A 24,138-nucleotide genomic window follows, 5' to 3' on the forward strand; every position below is an offset into this window, starting at 1 on the left:
ATGACAGAGCATTTGTGGGAATCTGATTCTTTGCTATTTGTGTTTAGGCCACAGTGAAGATATACCCTCACACAGACAGTTCTGTCACGACACCCCAGATTCATCTCCTCCTAGGAAGGTTCGTCACGACACCCCGGATCCGTCTCCTCCTAGAAGGGTTCGTCATGACACTCCAGATCCATCTCCTCCTCGAAGGGTTCGTCATGACACTCCAGATCCATCTCCTCCTAGGAAGGTTCGTCATGACACCCCTGATTCATCTCCTCCTAGGAAGGCCCGTCATGACATCCCGGATTCATCTCCTCCTAGGAAGATTCGTCATGACACTCTGGATTCTGCTCCTCCTAGGAAGGTTCGTCATGATACCCCAGATCCATCTCCTCCTAGGAGGACCCGTCATGACACCCCAGATTCATCTCCTCCTAGGAGGACCTACCACAGTTCCTCAGATCTCTCTCCTGCCAGAAGGGCCCGTAACTGCTCCCCTGACACAGCTCAACCTAGAAGGACTCTTGACTCTGTGGATAGATCACAGCTCAGGAAAGCCCATCATAATTCCAGTGACTTGGCTGCTAATGTTCCTCACTCACTGCCCAGAACCAAAAGCAGTGAAGCCCCAGAAAGCTCTAGCAAAACTTCTCCACATTGCAAGGGGCCAGGACCTTCTCATCCATCACTCCCAAAGAATAGCAAATATGAGTATGACTCAGACCTCTCTCCTTCACGAAAAAAACAAGCAACATCCCATATTGGAAATAAGCAGCATGATTCTAAAGGTGAGCATTTGTCCATGAGAGGGACCTGTTCCCAGAGTGCTTTCTTTTGATTATTTTAGTTGCTTTGCTAGGTATTTATGGTCTTTAGAAATGAGAATGGAGCTTTGGAGTTTTAAAAACTGGAGGGAAATAGTGAGAGGTTGGGCTGAGGAGAGTTAAAAATTAACAGTAGTAGGGTAGAAGTTTTTATATATATTTTTTGTTCATTCTCCCCACCTCATGAAAATACTACATGTTTGTTGCAGAAACTTTGGAATGTATAGAAATGTAGAAAAAGATCACACAAAATTCTGTCCAGTCAGAGGCAGTCTCTTTCTTGTAGCCAATATTCTTTTAGTCTTTTTTTCTAATCATTTTTGATGTAGTTGAGACGTGTCTAGGCAGTAAGTAAATATTGCATGTGTAATCTTGCTTGCTTTTTTTCACTTAGCATTATCTTTCCTGAGTCATAAAATATCTCTTTGTTAATATAATTTTTGTTGGTGTTCCATTAACCATTCCCCTAATATTGCATATTTTAGGTTATTTCTAAACCTTTTCCTCTGTAATTCTATAATGAACATCCTTATACATAAACAGTTGCTCTGTTCTGGATTATTTTTGTATCTATTTCTAGATAGACTTCCTGGGAGTTGAAGTGCTTCTAGATACGTTTCCTAGGGAACAAAGTAGAAATTTATTTACTGGCTCAGGGGGGTTCTTTGCTTAAAGGACTGTTGATACATATTGCGGATTGCCTTTGGGGGAGGTGATTTGTGATGCCTATGTCTACAGCTCACCTGTGTGATGAAATTTGTTTGCTCCATCTTTTGTCCCTAGGTACTGCTTTAATTTTCAATTCAAATACATTGTTATGTTTTAGTCAAAAGACATCAGAATATATTCTCTGTGTGTGTGTTAGTCACTCACTTGTGTTTGACTCTTTCTGACTGTAGTCCACCAGGCTCCTCTGTCCATGAATTCTCCAGAAGAATACTGGAGTGAGTTGCCATTTCCTCCTTCAGGGGATCTTCCTGACCCAGGGATCAAACCTGGGTCTCTTGCATTTGGGCAGATTCTTTACCATCTGAGCCACCAGGGAAACCCAGAATATATTCTAGGTCATCTTAACTTGCTAGGGCTTCCTGGGTGGCTCAGATAGTGAAAGAATCTGCCTGCAATGTGGAATACCTGGGTTCAATCCCTGGATCAGGACGATCCCTTGGAAAAGAGAATGGCAGCCCACTCCAGTATTCTTGCCTGGAAAATTCCATGGAAGAGGAGCCTGGAGGACCACAGTCCATAGGGTTGCAAAGAGTCAGATACGATTGAGCGACTAACAACGCCACTGAGCCCCGAGTTCAGTTTGTTTTGGCCACTCTATGTGTGGATAAATATGGCACAGATGAGGATGGTGAGATGGCTTGTGCTAGTCACAGTAACTAGTAACTTGGGAATAGAACCCCACCCATTGGTTTTAAAAGTTATCTCTGACTTTGCTCTTCTCCCTTGTCATTTATGCTTATGTTTAGGTTAGTGATAGTTCCTCACAAGAGGACTAAATGAATGTTGAACATTTGCCTGGTACATTCTTTTTTAGATTTTGCCAAGGGGATTAAAATCTTTACTCTTCAATTTCTAGGCTCTTCCCCCACCCATAGGAAACATCACACAGGCTCTCCACCCAGGAAACATCACACATTGGACTCCTCTTCCTACCCAGGTGACAGTAGGAAAACCTCTGATTCAGATCTTTCTCCTCCACGGCACAAACAGAGTACAGGGCCCCAGGATTCCGATTCCGATCTGTCACCTCCGCGGAATAGACCTAGGCATCGGAGCTCTGATTCTGACCTCTCTCCACCAAGGAGAAAGCAGAGGGCCAAATCTTCTGATTCTGATCTGTCTCCACCTCGAAGGAGTCAGCCTCTGGGAAAGAAGGTAAGAACTTTCAGGAGCCATGTCTTAGTTTAGAGTAACTCATCTTCTAGCTCTGTTCAGGTCTCAGAGATCCAAGCCAGAGAAATCTAGCTCACAGGACCTCTAGAGCTCTTTTCTTCTCTCTGAAGGCAAGACTATCTAACTCAACCCAGGGGAACTTGCAAGTAGCAGATTTCCTAAATAGCATCTGCCTTTATGTTCTCTCAGTTCCACAAATCTCATTTTAATAGTTTAAACAAAACTTCCTATTTCTTATGAACAAACTGAGAATGTAGTTCACAGAGTGGAGTTAGGAGCACGAACTTCGTGTCAAACAGATCACACATGGAATTTTACTTCTTATGTGAGAGTTGAGCAAGATATATAATATCTCTAAGCCTCAGTTTCTTCATCTTTAAAATGTAGATGATAGTAGTACATACTTTAGGTTCTTTTGAGAATTAAATGCGGTAGTGTAAGTAAAACTCTTAGCCCAGGGCCTGGGACAAAGTAAGCATTTAGTGTAAGCCATTTGGACTGTAGGTCTCTGTATCCAGAGCTTAAAGAGAGGCATTTAAAATATAAAACGACTTTAAAAATCATATCGCCTGGGAAAAGTGTTTTGTATTATTTTAAATCTGCGATGAAGGCTGAATTAACAAAATCCACATGAACCCCAAGTAATTGTGTTGTAAAGAATACCACTACTAGTACAGAAATGTTATTCCAAAAACAGAAAAAGAGAAAAAAAAGAAATGTTATTCCAGTGAGTTGGTTAAGAAAGAGCCTGTGATGTGCATGTTACCTCCAACACAGACTTTTCAGGTAAGTCTCCTCTGTAGTCCGTGTGGTCCTGGTAGGGTGGAACAGGCAGTCCCTAACCCCAGGATGTGGGGAGCGCAGTGAGGTCAGTGTTTCAGCTGGACCCAGTGACATTTTTATGTATCTGCTTAGTCCATGGACAATTTAATATTAATCAGATTTAGCACATTGTTTTTTTTTTGACCATGTCACATGGTATGCAGGATCTTTATTCAGTTCCCGAACCAAGGATTGAAAACCACTGGACTTCCAGGGAAGTACCTAGCACATTGCTTAAGGATATTAGGATATAAAAATTTGTATACATTGATTGTGGGGTGGTCTGTTATTTTGATACAGGGTGGGTTTTAGTAAAAAGTTTGGATTTGGTCATATCTTGTCATTATCCTGAAATATAGCCACAATTTCAGGTTTGAAATTGATAGGTTTGCTTGACTTTGTGATTTAAATGGAATATTTTATCAGTGTTGATTCAGCTGAAATATTCAGCTCTACTGAAGGGCTCAGAGCTTGATAGAGGTTTCTGGTCAGGTGACCTGAGAGTCTTCATGGATGCAGTTTATATGCTAAAAAGTCAGAAATACAGATGCTTAGCCTGCCCTTTGGTTCAGATGGTAAAGAATCTGCCTGCAGTGTAGGAGATCTGGGTTTGATCCCTGAGTGGGGAAGATTCCCTGGAGAAGGGAATGGCTACCCACACCAGTATTCTTGCCTGGAGAATTCCATGGACAGAGGAACCAGGCAGGCTACAGTCCATGGGGTCACAAAGAGTTGGACACGACTGAAGGACTAAAACTTTCACTTTTTTCAGCCTTCCCTTTAGTAAATTGTTGGTTTGTGTTTCTGTTTGCTCTTAAACTTAACAGTACTATTAATTTTCCATGAAATTCAGTTTTATTTCTTCTATTTTGCCAATCCTGTGGTTGATAATGAGAATATAAGGTAGCGTTTTTGGTTTGGTAATTGCTGATCCTCAGACATAACTGTACACCCATGGAGCCCGTTGCCACATTGTCTCATTAATGTTGGATGCTCCCTTTTCCATTGCATAGGCTGCACACATGTATTCTGGGGCTAAAACTGGGTTGGTGTTAACTGACATACAGCGAGAGCAGCAGGAGCTCAAGAAACGGGACCAAGAGACCATGGCATTTGAAGGTAAAAATGTGAAAGTGCAGAGACCAGTTGAGGCTTATGTTGCTTTTACTTTTTTTTAAAAAAATATAGCTAATTTACCTGATATTTAAAATTTTTAATTGCTATCAAGTTTCAAATCCGGTTTTCTGCTTTGTTTTAACTTCTCATTGGCTACAAGTGGATCTTTTCCTTCTTAAAAAATGTTAATTTTCAGAGTCATCACCAATATGCACTTAGATGTTGGTAAGGACTACTTGTTGTCTGGCTGTGAAAGTTCTTATCCTGCATCAGAGCACTAACTGGTTGACTTCAGCTGTTAGAATGTTGTTTCTGATTTTGACACCTTTTCGTTTATCTTTAAAAGTGTACTTTTCCTTTGCAGCTGAATTCCAACATGCCGAAACTGTATTTCGGGATAAGTCTGGTCGTAAGAGGAATTTGAAACTGGAACGTTTAGAGCAGAGGCGAAAAGCAGAGAAGGACTCAAAGAGAGAGGAGCTGTACGCTCAGTGGGGCAAAGGGTAAGAGAGCCACTGAAAGGAACACAAGACTGCAGTTACTGGAGGAAGCAATTTCTCTACTCTCCTGACCAATTAGTTCATTGTTCTGCCTTTAAAGCTATTTTCAGGAATGGGAACTTCATTGTGCTCAGTTTGCTTCCTACAATACTGACGTATTTCACACTTCTGGTTGGTATTCTGGGAATTTCACGTTTTTCAATATTTGCCCTGGACTGCTAGGAAGAGGAGGCTCTCCACGTGTAGCAGTATGGTCCATCTCAGTGTAAGAGTGGAGGTGTTACACAGGATAGCAGACTCTCCTGGTTCTTCTTGTCCAGGCTTGCCCAGACCCGGCAGCAGCAACAAAATGTGGAGGATGCAATGAAGGAAATGCAGAAGCCTCTGGCCCGCTATATTGATGATGAAGATTTGGATCGGATGCTGAGAGAACAGGAAAGAGAGGGGGACCCTATGGCCAACTTTATCAAGAAGAATAAGGCCAAGGAGAACAAGAATAAGAAAGGTGAGCCTTCTGGGAATCATCAGAGATAGAGGTGATGTATGTGAAGAGAGAGGATCATTAGAATGATGATTCATAAATATGTGCAAAGAAGGCGTTCCTGTATAATTTCAGATTCTTTGTATTTGGGAATTTAAGTTGAACTTGATCAGAGATTTCTGTATAAAATTTTTTTTTCCTCACTGCCATTCAGCTCTGAATTAAATTACACAGGTAACTAACTTTTCTCTCTCTCCTATCTTTAGTGAGACCTCGCTACAGTGGCCCTGCACCCCCTCCCAACAGATTCAATATCTGGCCAGGGTATCGCTGGGATGGAGTGGACAGGTAAGCCTGAGTATTTCCTACAGTTTTGTTTTCTCTTCCTTGTAACCCTAACCTTCCCTGACTGTTCTCAAACCATTACGCTCTGCCTCATTCTCTGCTCTAATCACAAGGTTAGTAACGTGCGGTGTACTTGCTTTTGTTTCTCAAATCCCATTTCCCATGCTCATAACACTCCTCTTTCTCCTCTTTTCCTTTTCAAAGCTTTTTAAAACTCTGGGTAGATAACCGAGGTGGTCCAGATAGATACCTTTTTTTTGATGTTGGCCACTTCTGGTGATATTCTCTTAAGGTTTAGAGGGGATTGAGTGATGGGTGCTAGTCTGTAGCCTTCTATATATTGTGTCTTTAAAATGTAGCCTTTGAACCTTTTCTTCACTGCCTTAGGAGTGAGTCACTTGTAATGTCACACTGACCCCTACCACCTTACCTGTTCACCTACCCACATCTGTACCCACACACACTTAACTTTCTGTATGCTATCATGGGTGAATTGTACAGGCCCCTGTCTGCAGTCAGTGCCTCTGCTTCCTGTTAGATTCCATCTCTTGCCTGCTGAAGGACATTGTTCTATCACGTAGCACAGTGACTCTCAAACTTTGTAATCTCAAGACCCCATTATACTCTTAAAGATTATTTAGGACTCCAGGAAGTTTTATGTGGGTTATGTCTATTAATATTTACCATATTAGAAATTAAGTAGTTTTAAAAGTATTTAGTCTTTTTAAAAAGCCATTACAATAGCAGAGTTACCCTGCTTTAAAAAAAACTATATTTTCTGAATGAAAATGTGAGACGAATAGCTTTGATTTGCATTTTTGCAGCTCTCAGCTCTCATTCATGTCTGGGCTAATAGGATACATTGGGATTCAGTCTGCTGCACTATGTTTAGTTGAAATATAGGAAGAAAATTCAACTTTATACACAGGTAGTTACGAAAGGAAGGTGTATTAGAGTTTTTTTTAATACTCCACAAAAACTCGATAAGTTTCTTAAAGATTACTTATAATATGGAATCAGAAACCATATCAAAAATCTTTTCATTCTGTTAGATTAAAATTTATTGGTCTTTTTTCTACTTTCTACTTTTACTTCTGCTTTTACTCATATGTGACTTTATAGCATCATCTGCTGTTCATTGTTGTTTTTTTTTTTTCAGGCCTTTCAAATGTTGATATATTTCATGTACAATATCAGATAATGATTATATACTAACATTAACTTTGATCTCATCACAGAAAATCTTTAAATAAATTGAAGCTAAAGGAGTCTGTGGTAGTTTGTTACCATATTACCAAAGCTAAAGTTTTAAAAAATTCTAATTTATGCTCGAAAGCTCCAATTTGGTCATTAGCAACAACCCAATATTATATCAGCCACTTTCCTTGAAGTAAAGGTCACTTCATACAATGGCTTTTTGTAGCTTCTACCAGATTTTGAACCTTGAGGATCGTGTCTTCTGTGAATATAGACAGTGTTACTTCTTCCTTTCCAATCCAGATGCCTTTTGTTTCTTTTTCTTGCCGGATTACACTAGCTAGAACTTCCAGTGCATATGTTGAGTAGAAGTAGTCAGAGCAGACATCTTTTACCTTATTGCTAACCTTAGGAGGAAAAAATTCAGTCTTTTCACCATTAAATTGTGTAAACTATAGTTTTTGTGGGGGGATACATTTCCTTTATTGAGTTGAGAAATTTCTATTCCCAGTTGGCTAAGGAAGGTCTTTTTTCAGGAATGTATGTTGGATTTTGTTCAAAATATATACTGATTTTCTTTTTGGTTTACTCTTTGACCCATGAATTACTTAGAAGTGTATTTTAGAATTCCAAACATTTAGACTAGTCTAGATATTTTATTTGGCACCCCACTCCAGTACTCTTGCCTGGAAAATCCCATGGATGGAGGAGCCTGGTGGGCTGCTGTCTATGGGGTCGCACAGAGTTGGACACGACTGAGTGACTTCACTTTCACTTTTCTCTTTTCACTTTCATGCATTGGAGAAGGAAATGGCAACCCACTCCAGTGTTCTTGCCTGGAGAATCCGAGGGACGGGGGAGCCTGGTGGGCTGCCATCTATGGGGTCGCACAGAGTCGGACACGACTGAAGCGGCTTATTGAATTGAATTGAATTGAGATATCTTATTGATTTCCAATGTAATTTCATCGAGGTTAGAGAATATACTCTAATATTTTGAAGTTAATGCTATAATATTTTGATCTTTTTAAATTTGTTAAGACATGTTTAATGGCCCAGTATATGGTTTACCTCGGTGAATACCCCATTTGCACTTGAAGATAATGTGTATTTTGCAGTTGTTTGGGGGTAGTGTTTTGAAAAAGTATTTTATTCTATCTGTTTTGGAATAGTTTTATATATATAGAAAATTTGCGAACAGTTCTTGTACATACCTTATCTAATTTTGTTACCATATTACCATGATATAGTAGTCAAATCTAGGAAACCAACATTAGCATATTATTAGTGCACCAGATTTTATTTGGATTTCGTCAGTCTTCTGTTTTCTGTTTCTGTTCAGGGCTGCATTTCAGTGTACTGTATTGTGCTTAGTTGCCCTGTCTCCTCAGTCTCTTCTGCTCTGGACCAGTTGCTCAGTCTTTTTGCTTTTTGTAACCTTAACAGTTTTGTGGGGGTATTGTCAGGTATTTTTGTGAAACGTTCCTCAAATTGAGTTTGTTTGATGTTTTTCTAATGGTTAGCCTGGACGTTATGGGTTTTTGCAAAGAATTCCACAGTAGTGAAATGTCCTTCTCATCATGTCATTTTAGGGGTTACGTGATATCCGCATGATATCACTAGTAAAGTTAGCCGGGATCACTGGGTTAAGGTAGTGAGTGAGTGCCAGGTTTCCCAACTTTAAAATTACTCTTCTTTTTCTTTTATACTCTCTTCTCTGGAAGCGAGTTGCTGAGTTCACCTTATACTCAGAAGAACTATGGAAGGGTATCTCCATGTATTATTTAGATTTTTTCTGTAAGGAAGATCTGTTTCACCTCCCCATTTATTTGTTCAGTCATTTATTTATATTAGTATGGACTCATGTATATTTTATATTATACTTTGTACTGTAATCTAGTGGTATGTTATTTATTCTGTTGCTTATGTTATCTTTTTTGTTCCATTCCTTGAATACTGGAAATTCTGTCGGGTGTCCCTTTCTTTGTCCCTTTCACTGTTTCCTTTTGAGTGTTCTTTTACTTCTTTGTATTTTCTCTGCCCCAGCCCTAAAGAATTGCCTTTTCTCTAAGAAACCCTGGCAGCTTTTAATGGAGAATGGTATTTGCAAACCAAGATATAATTGCTAGAATGCTTACTATTACTGGAATGTCACTGCTTCTAGATCCTCTCAGCAAACAGAGCTTGGTAATGCATGTATAGTAGTCTGTATGTGTGTATACACACATATCTATAATTGTTTCTGTGTCCCTCTGGAGGTATGTTACATATATGCATGTATAAATATGAGTTCATACTGATGTAACTGACTCTAATCTTACCTTTCTTTTTTCCTTACCTATAAATTCCCTCCCCAACATTAAGAAAGGGCCACCATCTACTATTCATTTTGCTCATACCAAGATGCACATAAAACAGTTTCAAAGTTGGGAAATTTGGAAATGAGAAACTCATTTACCATCTAAGCATGGATATATGTGTAGCTCTTTCATGTATAGACATAAGGAATCAGTCCCCTCACCCCCAGACATCCTGGGTAATTTTTTTTCTTTTATAATTTACTTATATTAGTGTTTATTCTTTTTGGTGTAAGTTCTATTGGATTTGACAAGCGAGTAGAGTCATTTATCCACCACCCTAGTACTATACGGGATAGTTTCATCATTTTAAAATTTCCTGTGTAAGTCACCTTTTAGTTACTTATTCCTCCTCCACCAACCCCTTGTAATTTCTGCTCTTGTTTTCCATCCCTATAGTTTTATCTCTTCCAGAATGTTACATGAGTGGAATCATACAGTATGTAACCTTTTGAGTCAGACTTTTTGAGAGGCAGCTGTGCTAACCACTATACCACCAACGCTCGAGTCAGACTTTTTGCACTTAGCAAAATGCATATACGATTCATCTACTCCGGGAGTTGGTGATGGACAGGGAGGCCTGGCGTTCTGCAATTCATGGGGTCGCAAAGGGCTGGACATGACTGAGTGACTGAACGGAACTGCACTGTTCTTGAGTGAATCAGTACTTCACTCCTTGGTCATCACTGAGTAGTATTGCATTGTATGGCATACCACAGTCTGCTTATTCCCCAGCTGAAGGACATCTTGGTTGCTCCCAGTTTTTAATGTTGTGGATAAACATTGTGTTCTTGAGTGAATCAGTACTTCACTCCTTGGTCATCACTGAGTAGTATTGCATTGTATGGCATACCACAGTCTGCTTATTCCCCAGCTGAAGGACATCTTGGTTGCTCCCAGTTTTTAACGTTGTGCAGTAAACATTTGTGTATGGCTTTTAATGTGGGTATAGTTTTCAGTTTACTTGGGTAAATATCCAACAGTTGCTATTTTGTTGAGATCATGTTCACTTTTATAAGACACTGCCAGTTGTCTTCTAAAGTGGCTGTACCATTTTACATTACTGCCAAGGGTGGGGATTTCTGTTGCTCCTGGATTTAGTTTTGAACCTTAATTGCTTTGTTTTCCTTATAGTTATACCTCTGCAGTTTTTTTTTTTTTTTTTTTTTAGTTTTTGCTGTAAAGATCACAATATGTATCTTTAACTTATCATAGCCTACTGATAGTTATAATTGTTATATTTCACATGAAATGTAAGAATCTTGCAACACTATATTTCCACTTAATCTGTTTTTGTTGCTATTATGTTCATGTTGTTCAGTCACTCAGTCGTGTCCGACTCCTTGCTACCCCATGGACTGCAGCACACCAGGCTTCCCTGTCTTTCACCCTCTCCCAGAGCTTGTTGAAACTTGTGTCCGTTGAGTCAGTGATGCCATCCAACCATCTCATTCTCTGTCGTCCCCTTCTCCTCCTGCCTTCAGTCTTTCCCAGCATCAGGGTGTTTTCTAATGAGTCGGCTCTTCTCATCAGGTGGCCAAAGTATTGGAGCTTCGACTTCAACTTCAGTCCTTCTAATGAATTTTCAGGATTGATTTTCTTTAGGATTGACTGGTTTGATCTCCTTGCAGTCCAAGGGACTCTCAAATGTCTTCTCCAGCACCACAGCTCGAAAGCATCAATTCTTCGGCATTCAGCCTTCTTTATGGTCCAACTCTCATATCTATACATGACTGCTGGAAAAACCACAGTTTTGACTAGACGGACCTTTGTCGACAAAGTAATGTTTCTGCTTTTTAATATGCTGTCTAGGTTGGTCATAGCTTTTCTTCCAAGGAGTAAGCGTCTTTTAATTTCATGGCTGCAGTCACCATCTGCAGTGATTTTTGAGCCCAAGAAAATAAAGTCTCATTGTTTCCATTGTTTCCCTGTCTGTTTGCTATGAAGTGACGGGACCAGATACCATGATCTTAAGTTTTTTGAATGTTGAGTTTTAAGCCAGCTTTTTCACTCTCCTCTTTTACCTTCATCAAGAGGCTCTTTAGTTCCTCTTTACTTTCTGCCATTATAGTGGTGTCATCTGCATATCTGAGATATTGATATTTCTCCTAGCAGTCTTGATTCTAGTTTGTGCTTCATCCAGCCCAGCATTTCGCATGATGTACTCTGCATAGAAGTGAAATAAGCAGGGTGACAATATACAGCCTTGGTGTACTCCTTTCCCTATTTGAAACCAGTCTGTTGTTCCAATTCCGGTTCTAACTGTTGCTTCTTGCCCTTCATACAGATTCTTAGGAGGCAGGTAAGGTGGTCTGGTATTCCTGTCTGTTGAAGAATTTTCCACAGTTTGTTGAGATCCACACAGTCAAAGGCTTTGGCGTAGTCAATAAAGCAGAAATAGATGTTTTTCTGGAACTTTCTTGGTTTTTCTATGGTACAGTGGATGTTGGTGATTTGATCTCTGGTTCCTCTGCCTTTTATAAATCCAGCTTGAACATCTGGAAGTTCTCGGTTCATGTACTGTTAAAGCCTTGCTTGGAGAATTTTCAACATTACTTTGCTAGTGTGTGAGATGAGTACAATTGTATGGTAGTTTGAACATTCTTTGGCATTGCCTTTCTATGGGATTGGAATGAAAATTGACCTTTTCCAGTCCTGTGGCCACTGCTGAGTTTTCCATATTTGCTGGCATATTGAGTGCAGCATTTTTACGGCATCATCTTTTAGAATTTTAAGTAACTCAACTGGAATTACATCACCTCCACTAGCTTTGTTCGTAGTGATGCTTCCTAAGGCCCACTTGACTTCACGCTCCAGGATGTCTGGCTCTAGGTCAGTGATCACACCATCATGGTTATCTGGGTCATGAAGATCTTTTTTGTACAGTTCTTCTGTGTATTCTTTCCATCTCTTCTTAATATCTTGTGCTTCTGTTAGGTCCATACCATTTCTGTCCTTTATTGTGCCCATCTTTGCATGAAATGTTCCCTTGGTATCTCTAATTTTTCTTGAAGAGATCTCTGGGCTTTCCTATTCTGTTGTTTTCCTCTATTTCTTTGCTTTGTTCACTGAGGAAGGCTTTATCTCTCCTTGCTGTTCTTTGAAACTGTGCATAAAAATACATATATTCATACATACTACTTAAAAAATATAATAGATCCCGTAATAACAGTGGTAAAATTTTTACTTTGTAATTGTGTATTTTTAAAGAAACTAAGAAAACCAAAGAAAAAAATTGTAGTTGTTAGTATTTACTCATATAATTACCGTTTCTGGTGTTCTTCTTTTTTTGTTAAAGAAATTAGGAAATTTTAATATTCCTTCAGTGCAGATCCATTGGCAACACATACAGTTTTGTTGAAATGAAAATGTCTTTACTTCACCCTTTATCTTTTAAAAGCTTTAATTTTGGAATAGTCTTGGACTCAGAAAAACCTGAAAAAAATATTATTAGTGTACCCTTCAGCCAGTTTCTCCCAATGATAACATCTTGTATATAACCATAGTACATTATCAAAGCCAGGAGTTGGCATTGGCATAGTTCTGTTAATTAAATCAGAGAACTTTTTCTCACCTTCGTTTCTGAAGGATTGTTTTACTAGCAGTATTGGAGGAGATTATTGAGAGGATGTGACCATTGGTTGACCCTTAAACTGGACCCAGGCAGTTGAAGGCCCTTGTCTCTCACTGTCCTTGGAACGTGCATCATGTCTATTCTTCCCATCTGCAGCTTTTTCAAGGACGCAGCCTTGAGAGAGTAGGGTGTTGAGATCGTCTGGACTGAATGTGTGACTGAACCCATAAGGGCTCTATATAAACATTTAACGTTCTGAGAGGCAGGTGCAGAGATCTGTTTTTTTGTGGGGTTGCCCAAGACAAAAAACCTTTTATGTAAATTCCCTTGCTTTTTAAACCTGTCACCTGCCAGTCTGGACTGGTCTGCCTCTTTCTTTGGTCTTTCATTGTCCTCTGTGTATGGGAGCCAATTTCAGATTACACCCAGGCAACTTCTGAGGTTTCAGACCAACACATGGAACTCTGGATTGACAGTTCCAGACTTCAATGACAGCTCTTTAAAGATCTTTCATCACTTTCTGGCCACCATTGTTTCCAATTGGAAGTCAGTTTGTTTCATTGTCCCACTCCCCCCAACTTCAACATACACACATTATAATATATTGGTTTTCTCTGACAGCTTTCAAAATTTTCTTCTGGTCTTTGGTTTTCAGCAGTCTGATTGTGATGTACCTACGTATGATTTTTCTTTGTGTTGATCCTTTTTTGAGTTTGTTGAGCTTTTTGGATTTATGAGTCCATATTTTTCACATTTGGCTATTTTTTTGCCCAGTTATTATTTTTTTAAAACCACTTTCCCTTCTCCAATTTTACTATTTCTACTATTTGATATTATACTACAGTTGTCTGAAGTCCTGCTCATTTTTTTATCATGATTTTCCTCTCTGTTCTTAAGATGAAATAATTTCTGTTGATCTCATTTCAAGTTGATTGACTCATCTGCCATCTTCAGCTTATTAGACTGATACACTGAAGTTTTTGTTTCAGCTAGTTTATTATATTTTTCAACTCTAGAATTCCCATTTGACATATTTCTCTGCTGAGATTTCCTACCTATTCATTCATTGTGAATCAATTTATTTTCCCTTGAGAATATTTATAATTGGTGCTTTGAAGTCCTATCTGCTAATTGCAACATTTGGGTTATCTCAGCATTGGTTTCTATTCATAGTTTTTCTTGAGTTTGATCACATTTTACTGTTTCTTTACATATCTGGTCATTTAAAAATGCTATACTGGACATTATACATTGTGGAGACTTTGAATTCTAATTTTGAGGTGTGTTGATTTTTATTGCAGTAGACAGTTAACTTGATTGTATTTGAACTCCAAACACTTATCTACTTTATAGTGGGCAGCAACTGAATTCCTGCTCAGTTCTTTTAGTTTCTAGCTGCTGCTTTTTCAGTGGGCCCGTTGGATTTCCCCTGAACAAGCACAGGTTAGCAGTTAGCCAAAAATTTGGGTGCAGTTTGTATATAGATTTGGGGGTTCTTCCCTTCTGAAGCTTCTTCCCGTTCAGTGTTTTGTCCCTGATTTTTTGGCTGCTCTGCCCACTTTGCACTCATACCTAAAGCCAGTAAGCCTGTGGCCTTCTGCCTCCATGAGCTGTGCAGTTTGGGAAGTGCCCTCTAGCAAAAAGCTTCACACATCTCCTCCCACAGTAAACTCCCACTCAAGTTCTGCCTGCTTTTGGTCACTCATGCCTTGAAATATTTCACATACTGTATTTTGTCCAGATTTTATAATTGTTCCCTGAGAGTAGGTTAGTTTGCTTGAGTTCTCTGCCATGATTGGAATCTACTGCGCTGCTGTATGTGGGCCTAAGGCATTATCTTCTGTCCCTTAAGCTGCCATCTAAGCCCAGAGCTCTAGTTCCTGATATTGGCAGGTATTGTCAGGTTGGCTGTGGCTTCAGGTTTATTTCCTGCTTTGGTTTGCAGGATATGGTATGTCAGCTCTTTGGTAGCAGGATTTTTCAGAATACTCATTTGCTGTATAGCCAGAAGTAGATCTTTTTATAGCCACAACCCTAAAGATATTCCCTGCTATATCGAGTTCTTTCTTTTCTCTATTTTTTTCAAATTTCTGGACCCCAAACTTAGAACTCTCCTTGACCTGGTTTTTTACTGGTATAATTTGTCTCCATCTCTCACTGTAGTTTTCCTACATTTTTCATATTTTCTCCTAGAGTTTTCCTTTTTAGTTTTCTTTCTCATCCTTGCTTTATTTCTGATTATTAATTCTTGCCTTGCCTTTTCTACTCTTGTCTATTTTTGGCAAGTGAATATTTCTAGAATAAATCTATAGTATGTTATAGTTAGAAAAACCCATAAGGTCAGTTAATCTAACTTAACATTATTTAAAGAGAAACTGAGCCTCTGATAAATTTCACAACTTACTTAGAGTGTTCAGCTCACCTGAAAAAGCTTGAACAAGACCTGGGACATCTGATTCTTTAGTCTAAAGCTCTTTCCACTGTAAGTTCTTTTGCAGTTTGCTTTTCTGATTCTATTTAGGGTTTGGTTTGTTATTCATAGGACCTTTGTATGATCATAGTAGTGTTGATTCTCTTAAGCACTTATTCCTCAGGCAAGAAGCAGTGGTTTCCTTGGGCTCTAGAACACCACTCATGCTTCTAAGGTTGGAGATGATGCCATTCTTAAGAAGCTTCGCTTCTTACTGAGCCTTTCATTACTCACCCAACTCATCCCTTAGGTAAGGCCTGAAGAAAGGGGGAAACTTGTCATCCCTATCAGTTCAGTAATACTTAGCACACGTTATAACATAAGCAGCTGTGTATTAGGCGCCAGGGTCTCACAATTAGTAAAAGATGGTCCTGGAGCACGCCAACTCACTTTCTATCTACAGAAGAAGACAGACGAGTAAATACTTTCAGTGCTACTTGCTAAGTATTACTATAATACTTAGCTACTTGCTAAGCTAAGCTATAATACTTAGCTACTTGCTAAGTATTACTTGAACACACTAGAGTGTGTTCAAGGTGCCTTGGGAGCACAAAGGAAGAGTAGATTCAGCCCTGGGAGATTGTGATCAGGGAATGAATGCTACCTCGAGGAGGTGATACATGATACATAAGTGGGAGACCTGGGTTTGATCCCTGGTTTGGGAAGATCCCTTGGAGGAGGTAAAGGCTACCTACTCCAGTATTCTGGTCTGGAGAATTCCATGGACTGTATAGTCCATGGAGTCACAAAGAGTTGGACACGACTGAGTGACTTTCATTTCATTTTTCATTTCATATGTATATGTGTAACTGATTCACTTTGTTATATACCTGAAACTAACACAACATTGTAAATCAACTATACGCCAGTGAAAAGTTTTTAAAAGAATTAATGCTTACTGTGTGAAATCTGAGCTTCGTATTCTGGCCTGTAGTGCTTATTATGTTGTGGCCTCTGCCTGCCTCTCTGACTTTGGTTTGTGCTACTCTATTTGTACTTTAGCTCCAGCCATATAATTTGACTTTGGTTCCTTGCGTGTACCATCCCATTTCTTATTTTTGTGCATTTGCTCTTGTTGCTTCTGCTGTGCTGTATGCTGAAATGCCCTCCTAACCCTTCTGACTCTTTGCTTCACTCTGTCTTTTTAGACTTAGCATAAGGACCCCCTCCATGAAACCTTTCCTGATCATTCTTGTCCACCCCGCTTCCAAGCTGAGCAAGGTCCCCTTTCTGCTTCTTTGATACCCATTGCATATTTCTACCATAACCTATGCCTTTTGTTTTAATTATTTGTTTAAATGTCAGTCTCCTCCACTAGTCTATGAGTGTATCAGGACAGGTGCTATGTTATACTTGTTTTCATGACACAGTACCTAGTATAGTAAGAATTCACTAAATGTGTGTGTAATGCATGGTTAAAGTATAATATGTAGACATCAGTTGAGAGTGAGTTGGACCTTTAGAGAGTGGTAAATATTTGAAACAGTTGTCAAAATGAGAGGGGAAAGGCTCTGAACAAGGACTAATAAAAGGTGGAGTGTGTATTTTGTCTTTCTGATTCTGTTGCTTATGTCTTAAATATTTTCACTTTCCTTTTTCATTAGATTGTGATTTCATTAGATTGTTCATTAGATTGTGAGTTCTTTATTTCAAATGTACATGTTCAATTCAGGATTCTGGCTGATCAGTATCTCTTGATTGCAGATCCAATGGATTTGAACAGAAGCGCTTTGCCAGGCTTGCCAGCAAGAAGGCGGTGGAGGAACTTGCCTACAAGTGGAGTGTTGAGGATATGTAACTTTTTTGAGGCTGTGGGAGTGACCGTGGGTTGTGGTAGTGGACATAGGGCAGCTGTTACAGACATTCAGCTGTAACGGTCGTCTATGCTAATAATCAGGGCCACCCAGACCGGCAACTTGTTGAATACCAATTTTGACTACAGAAGAATATTTGAGACGTAATATCCGGACGAAGGATCCATACATCTCAGGTGTGCTGACACTGCCGGATGCTGGCTTTCAGAGGAAGTGTTGATTTCTCTGTGTCCCAGGGCTTGTTCTTGGTTAGGGTATTTCTTTTTTAATAAACACACATTTATTTTTTTAAAATAATTTTCTTAATTGGATATTCTGTTTTGGGGAAGAATACAAACTAGTATTGATCCCCCAGGGGTTTTGGGGATTGGTAGTTGGATTTTTCATTCATGGTAGGAGGCAGGATGAGTAATAACTTTCACAGTGATAGATCATTCCATTTAGAAAATAAGAATTATTGCTAAACTAGACTTTGGAATGGACATGGATATTTGGAGACATGGTGGTATCTGATAAGAGGTAGTGTCACAAATTAGTGGGGAAGAGGTGGATAATGGTGCTCAGAAAATTGGCTTATTATATGGACAAAAATAAAGTTGGATATCTCCCTTAACCACATAAAGCAAAGACAGAGTCCAAAGTGAATTTACCTAAGTGAAAGGTAAAATACTAAGGCCAATAAGAAAAAAAAATGGAGAATGTATTTGTGACTTTGGGATAAGGATAAATCTGTTAAGTTAGATCTCCAAATCACAATCCATAAGGTTTGATAACTTTGCCTAATTCATATTTAAATATTTCTAGTCACCAAATCACCCCATAGTCAAAGCTAAAGATAGGTATAGATTAGGAGAAAATATACCAATGTCTAAAACCGACAAAGGATTACATTTATTAGAGATTGAATATGGAAGGAACTACTGCAAATCAGAAAGAAAACACACAAAACAAGAATAGGCAAAGGATGTGAATATGTGAAATCTAAAGGGAAAACCAGAATGGCTAATAAGTATCTTACCACTTATAATTAGAGAAATAGAAATCAAAACATTAATGAGTTTCTACTTTGTATCTATTAGTAAAAGTAAGCAAGAGACTGGATTCTCATGGGAAATCAAAACTTATGGGAGATTTTAACTAGGGCCTCCATTCTGGACAACAAATGGGCAGCACTTAACTGAAAATAAGTAATATCTGGGATGCAGTGTTGCAGAATTTTTGATCGAATGCTGTCTTGAGTTTGAATCCCAGGTATGTCTTTTACTAAAACTGTGCAACCTTAGTAAGCTGCTTTTCTGTGTTTTAGTCTCTTCATCTTTGAAATGGAGATGTTACCTACCTTACAGGTTTATTGTGCGCCTAGAACAGTGCCTGGAACATAGTATGTGTCACAAAATTGCTAGCTGTTGTCATTGTCTTCCTAGCCATCATGTGTTGATAGCCAGCTTCCAACATGGCCCTCCAGTGATCCCTGACTCCTGGTAGTCAAGCCCTGTGTAGTCCCCTCCCTACGGTGAATAGGGCTGACCTAGGTACACGATAGGATGTCCTGGAAACATGCGACTGAGTCAGGAAAAGACACTGAAGGCTTCTGCCTTGTGGAAGAAGCTGGTTACTATGTCATGAGGACACTTATGTGGCCCTTGGGAGAGACCCATGCAGAGAATAACTGAGGCCTAGACCCACTAGGTTATCAACCATGTGAGTGAGCTGCTGTGGAAGTGGGTCCTTCAACTCTGTTCAGGCCTTTAGCTGTGCATATCTCTGATCAACAACATGGCCACCATGTCATGAGAGATCCTGAGTCAGAATCACCCACCTCCAAATTCTTGACCCAGAGAAACTGAGGTAGTAGTTGTTTATTATTTTTTAATAGCTTGAGATATAATTCACATAACTATAGTGTTTACTCGTTTGATGTGTACAGCAATTCAGTGGTTTTTAGTAGATTGTGGAGTTGAACTATAACTTCATCATAGTTAATTTTGAAACATTTTGGATTCAGGGAACTTTATATCCATTAGCAGTCACTCTTTACGTGTCCCCATCTCCAGCTCTAGGCAACCGCCAGTTTTTCTGTTCTAGATTCATTTCATATAATGTGTGCATGGACTGTCATACAACATGTAGCCTTTTGTGTGTAGCTCTTTTCACTTAGCATAATGTTTTCAAGGTTCGTCTGTGTTGTAGTATGTATCAACATTACATTCCTTTTTATGGCTGAATAGTATTCCCTTGTGTGGGTATAACACATCTTTAATTATCCATGCGTTGATACATGCGTAGCCACTTTTTGGCTCTTGTGAATAATACTGCTATGAATACTCATACAAGTTTTTGTATGGACTTATGTTTTCATTTTTCTTGGAGTAGAATTTTTGGTTCAATATGGTAACTTCAGGGCTTCCTTGGTGGCTCAGCAGTAAAGAATCTACTTGCAGTGAGAAGCTGCAGCTTCAATCCCTGAGTCAGGAGGAGGAAATGGCAACCCACTCCAGTATTCTTGCCAGGATAATCCCACAGACAGAGGAGCCTGGTGGGGTTCAGTCCGTAGGATCACAAAGATTCAGATGTGACTGAAGCAGCTGAGCGCACATGCACGCGTGATAACTCCAGTTTTACTTTCTGAGGAACTACCAAACATCCAAAGCAGCGTAAGAAAGCCCCAGTTTCTCCACGTCCTTGCCAGTTCTTGTTTCTGGTTTTGACCATACTGCATGACTTTCAGGATCTTAGTTCCCAACCAGGGATTGAACCCAGGCCATGGCAGTGAAAGCGCCACGTGCCAACCTCTGGACCATCAGGGAATTCCTGCCAATACTTACTTTCCGTCTTTTTGATTATAGCTATCCTAATGGTATAAAGCTAGCTGTAACCAAAAAGACAGTAAGTATTGATAAAAGTGGTATGTTGTTGTATTTTTGATTTGCATTTCCCTAATGCCTAATGTTGTTGAATATCTTTATATATATTTTTTGGAAAATGTTTATTTAAATCCTTTGCTCATTTTTTCAGTTGAGTTGTTTATCACACACACAGACACATACATGCACACACACTCTTAGGTAGAATTCTTTATATATTCTGGTAAAAATTCTCTTATCAGATAATTTGCAAATATTCTCATTCTGTGGCTATTAGTTTTAAGCTGCTAAATTCTGAAGTAATAGTACACAGCAATAGATAACTGATTCATTAAGTTTGTGCATACCCTTCATCAAAGCAGTCCCACTCCTTGCTTTATCCTTCAGAGAAACTTGCACAGATCTGCAAGGAGTTAGGTATAAGGATGTTTATCTATATGTAGTTTGGGTAGCAAGAAGCTGAAAACAACTTAGATGCCTGTCACTAAAGGAACTGATTAGTAAAAATGTGGTATATGCATATGATGAAATATTATAAAAAGCAGTCAGATGCAGCTACTAGGACCTGATAGACTCCAGGTGAGGAGGGAATAATGGAATTTACAGCAAAAATTATTTAAGTGAATTGAACACAGAAAACAACAGAAACACAGAAGGCAGTTTTAAAGGAGAATTTATACCTTAACTCACTAGAATGGGGTCTGTGGGAGGGAACAGAATGGGACTAGAGTGGGGAATGAAGGAGGGAAAGAGAAACAGAGGAGGATGAGATAATGTGTGCTGAACTCCGGCATGCGATCCACTCTGTTCTGTGTGCCTGCGGCTCTAAGCACACATCCAGAAGCAAGATCGTGCTTTAATGGAATTGACGTTTAGTACCTGTATCAGTTGGGATAGGCTAAACTGCTGTGACAGCCAAATGGACTGGCCTATACAATGAAAGTTTGTTCTCCCTCCTCACTCATGTCCAGGGAAGTTTCAGATTGGGGCAGACGGAGGGGGCATCCCTACTCCATGCAGTCATTTAGGGACCAGGCTGATGTCAACATTAACATGGCTTCCGAGGTTGCTTGGGGCATTGCCATTTTGGCGAGTTGAGCAGAGCTTGGAGGGTTGCTTGGTCGATATTATGGGCAAGCTCTAGAAGTGGCATACTGCCCCTCACATACGGTTAGCTGCAGCTCAGTTGCATGGCTGCCCGTTAATGCAAAGGAGCTTGAGAAATGTTCACCCAGCAAGAAGGGGAAAATGAATGTTGTTGGGACAGCCATTCTCTCTGCTGCAGTCCTGAAGAAAGGCTGTCTGCCCCCCAGGCATTTGAGAGATGCATGGATTTTATTAAAAGAATTTTAAGATCTGAAAATCCCAGGGGGACTCCATTCTCTAACTGGGGAGTCTCAGCTGAAGTCACTACCAAGTGAGGAATATCTCTTCTCTAGTTGGTTGGTGGCTGTCAGACAAGAGGTTAGGCAGGGAGATGAAGGATAAACTTGTGACTAGCATCAGCATTTGTGAGAAAAGGTACTTTAGAGAGGAAACAGCTCAGAAAATAAATGTGAAGGTTCTGTAGTTAGCATGGGGCAGAGTTGGAGCTAGGATCCAGTGTTACACTAGGCTCTAAGCTGCCTATCTGGTCCTCTGGCTCCTTGCCGTAAACCTGTTTTTAAAAGGCCCAAGGGTAGAACATTGTGGTGAAACTGGTAAAATTCAAATAAAGTCTGCAGTTTACTTCATAGAATTATGCCACTGTTAATCTTAGTTTTGAAAAATGCACGTAAGTTTACCATCAAGAAGTCTTTGTGAAGAGTAACGAGTAACTTTGTATTGTCTTTACAACTTTCGGTAAGTCTAAAATTTTTCCAGAATAAAAAGTTTATTTTTAACAAAGACCCCAGGGAATATAGGTTGTGGACACTGGATCCCACTCAAATTACTGCCTTTTGAGTTTATCCTTTAGTAAGCTGTGTTGAAGCCAGCCCCTTTCCTCTGAGTGGCAGCAAGTACATTCAGCTTCCAGCCTGTTGTCACATCTCTTGTCTGCAGCTGGCTTTTATTTCCATATGGGTTCAGGTTTTAACTTCAGTTTTGTGGGGCCCTACACTGTTTCTTGGGAAGAACTCACTTTAAGAGGCTGTTACGGACTGAATGTTGTATTCCCCCTCCCCCGCAAATTCATTTGTTGAAACCCTAGCTCCCAAGTTGGTGGTATTAGGCAGTGGGGCCTTTAGCGGGTGATTAGGTCATGAGGGTGGAACCCTTGAGAATGGAATTAGTCCTTATGAAAGATACTGAAGAATGATCTCTTGCCTTTTTTGGCTTTTTTTGGTCATGTGAAGGCACAGCAAGAAGCTAGGTGTCTGTGAGCCAGGAAACTGGCCCCACTAGTTACCAAGTCTGCTGGTGCCTTGATCTTGGACTTCCTAGCTTCCAGAACTGTAAGAAATATTTGTTATTAAAGCCATGCTATGGTATTTTTGTTACAGCAGCATGAATGGACTAAGAGGTTCAGATACTTTGAAAATCTTAAACAATCAAATTTTTTCCTCTTAACAAAAGAATTTATCACCTGTTTTCAAGCAGAGACTGAGGTGGGAAGGGAAGCAGAGTCTATCCCAGATAAGCTTTATTTTTAGTGGACATGAGTGAAAATGTGTGAATTCCTCCTCCCCCCAGTTTCTCTGCCTTTACATGTATGAGCACAGTACATCCTTAGGGCAGAGATCCTGTTTGGCTGAAAGCTGGATGTGATTCCCTAGGCTGGCTGCTAGAGGGCAGTGTGATACATGTTTTCTGGACTAGGGAAGCAGGGCCCTGGGTCCATGCAGGTTTTTTCAAAATAATAAGCCGTAGAATCTTTCAGGGGCTTCCCTGGTGGCTCAGATGGTAAAGAATCTGCTTCCAATGCAGGAGACCTGGGTTTGGTCCCTGGGTCAGAAAGGTCCTCTGGAGAAGGGAATAGCAACCCACTCTAGTATTCTTGCCTGGAGAATCCCATGGACAGAGGAGCCTGGTGGGCTGTAGTCCGTAGGAGCCCAAAGAATCGGACATAACTGAGCGACTAAGCACACACACAGAATCTTTCAAGGATATAGATGGCTAAATTCAGTTGCAGATTCCTCTACTTCTTATCCCTACCTTAGATCCAGAAATATAATCCTGACTTCAATTTGGTAACGATTTTCAAGAGACAAACCTACTATTTAGATTTTGAACAGAATCTACCTTACTTGAGCTTTGGAAACCTTTCTTTACATGGAAGACTTATTGTTTTTTAAGTTTTTAATCATATTCAGATCTTCTTGCTCTCTTTCTTTTCCTAGTCTTTCAGTTTGAAGTTTAGATTTAAGGAGCAGTGAGCAATGCTAAAAACTAGAGTTGTACACTTTACAAGAGTACATTTTATGGTATGTGAAATATATCTCAAAAAATATGAAGGGAAATAAACAGTAGTGAGCAGAGGCTGTGTCTCAAATAGAGTATAATTAATTGATGATACTGATTTGAAAAGCCTTAATGCTTTGCCATTGGTTCATTAGCAAGAGGGAAAAACTCTGATCTCTTTTTCCCTCAAGTTTCTTGGAATGCACTGACCTTCTAAGACACAGAGGGCATTATTCCTGTCTAAAGAGGTTACTCACACTAGTCAAAGAGCGGGACTGGGGTTAGGGTTTGAATGGGAAATGCCAGTGAGAAGGCCGAGTTTAGGCTGTGTGGTATCTATCTTGAAGCCTGAGATTTATGTTTGAGTTTGTTAAGACGTGTGTGTTCTGAACTGTGCATTTCTGCATAGATTATTTGGGTAGTTTCTTTCTTCCAATTTCTCTCTCTCTCTCCCTCTTTTTTTTAGTGTTGAGTCCTGTTTTTGGCATAAATATGTCTGGAACT

At 39.7% G+C, this 24,138-nt stretch overlaps 1 protein-coding gene across 3 annotated transcripts in view; it reads left to right on the plus strand.

Moving 5' to 3' along the window:
• The window catches only part of BUD13 (BUD13 homolog), a 144,196-nt gene that overhangs the window by 7,067 nt on the left and 112,991 nt on the right, over positions 1-24,138 (plus strand). The window contains exons 4-10 of one of the 3 annotated variants that reach the window (XM_027563659.1): positions 48-776; positions 2,398-2,696; positions 4,550-4,655; positions 5,017-5,155; positions 5,473-5,657; positions 5,900-5,981; positions 17,280-17,686. In XM_027563659.1, the coding sequence (XP_027419460.1) occupies positions 48-776; positions 2,398-2,696; positions 4,550-4,655; positions 5,017-5,155; positions 5,473-5,657; positions 5,900-5,981; positions 17,280-17,373 (1,634 nt within the window). In that variant the 3' untranslated portion in view covers positions 17,374-17,686. Of the gene's footprint in view, positions 1-47; positions 777-2,397; positions 2,697-4,549; positions 4,656-5,016; positions 5,156-5,472; positions 5,658-5,899; positions 5,982-17,279; positions 17,687-24,138 lie in introns of those variants that run through there. The other 2 variants (XM_027563660.1, XM_027563658.1) reach the window with 2 other exon arrangements.

Source organism: Bos indicus x Bos taurus, chromosome 15 (assembly GCF_003369695.1).
Source record: "Bos indicus x Bos taurus breed Angus x Brahman F1 hybrid chromosome 15, Bos_hybrid_MaternalHap_v2.0, whole genome shotgun sequence".
Taxonomy (NCBI): domain Eukaryota; kingdom Metazoa; phylum Chordata; class Mammalia; order Artiodactyla; family Bovidae; genus Bos; species Bos indicus x Bos taurus.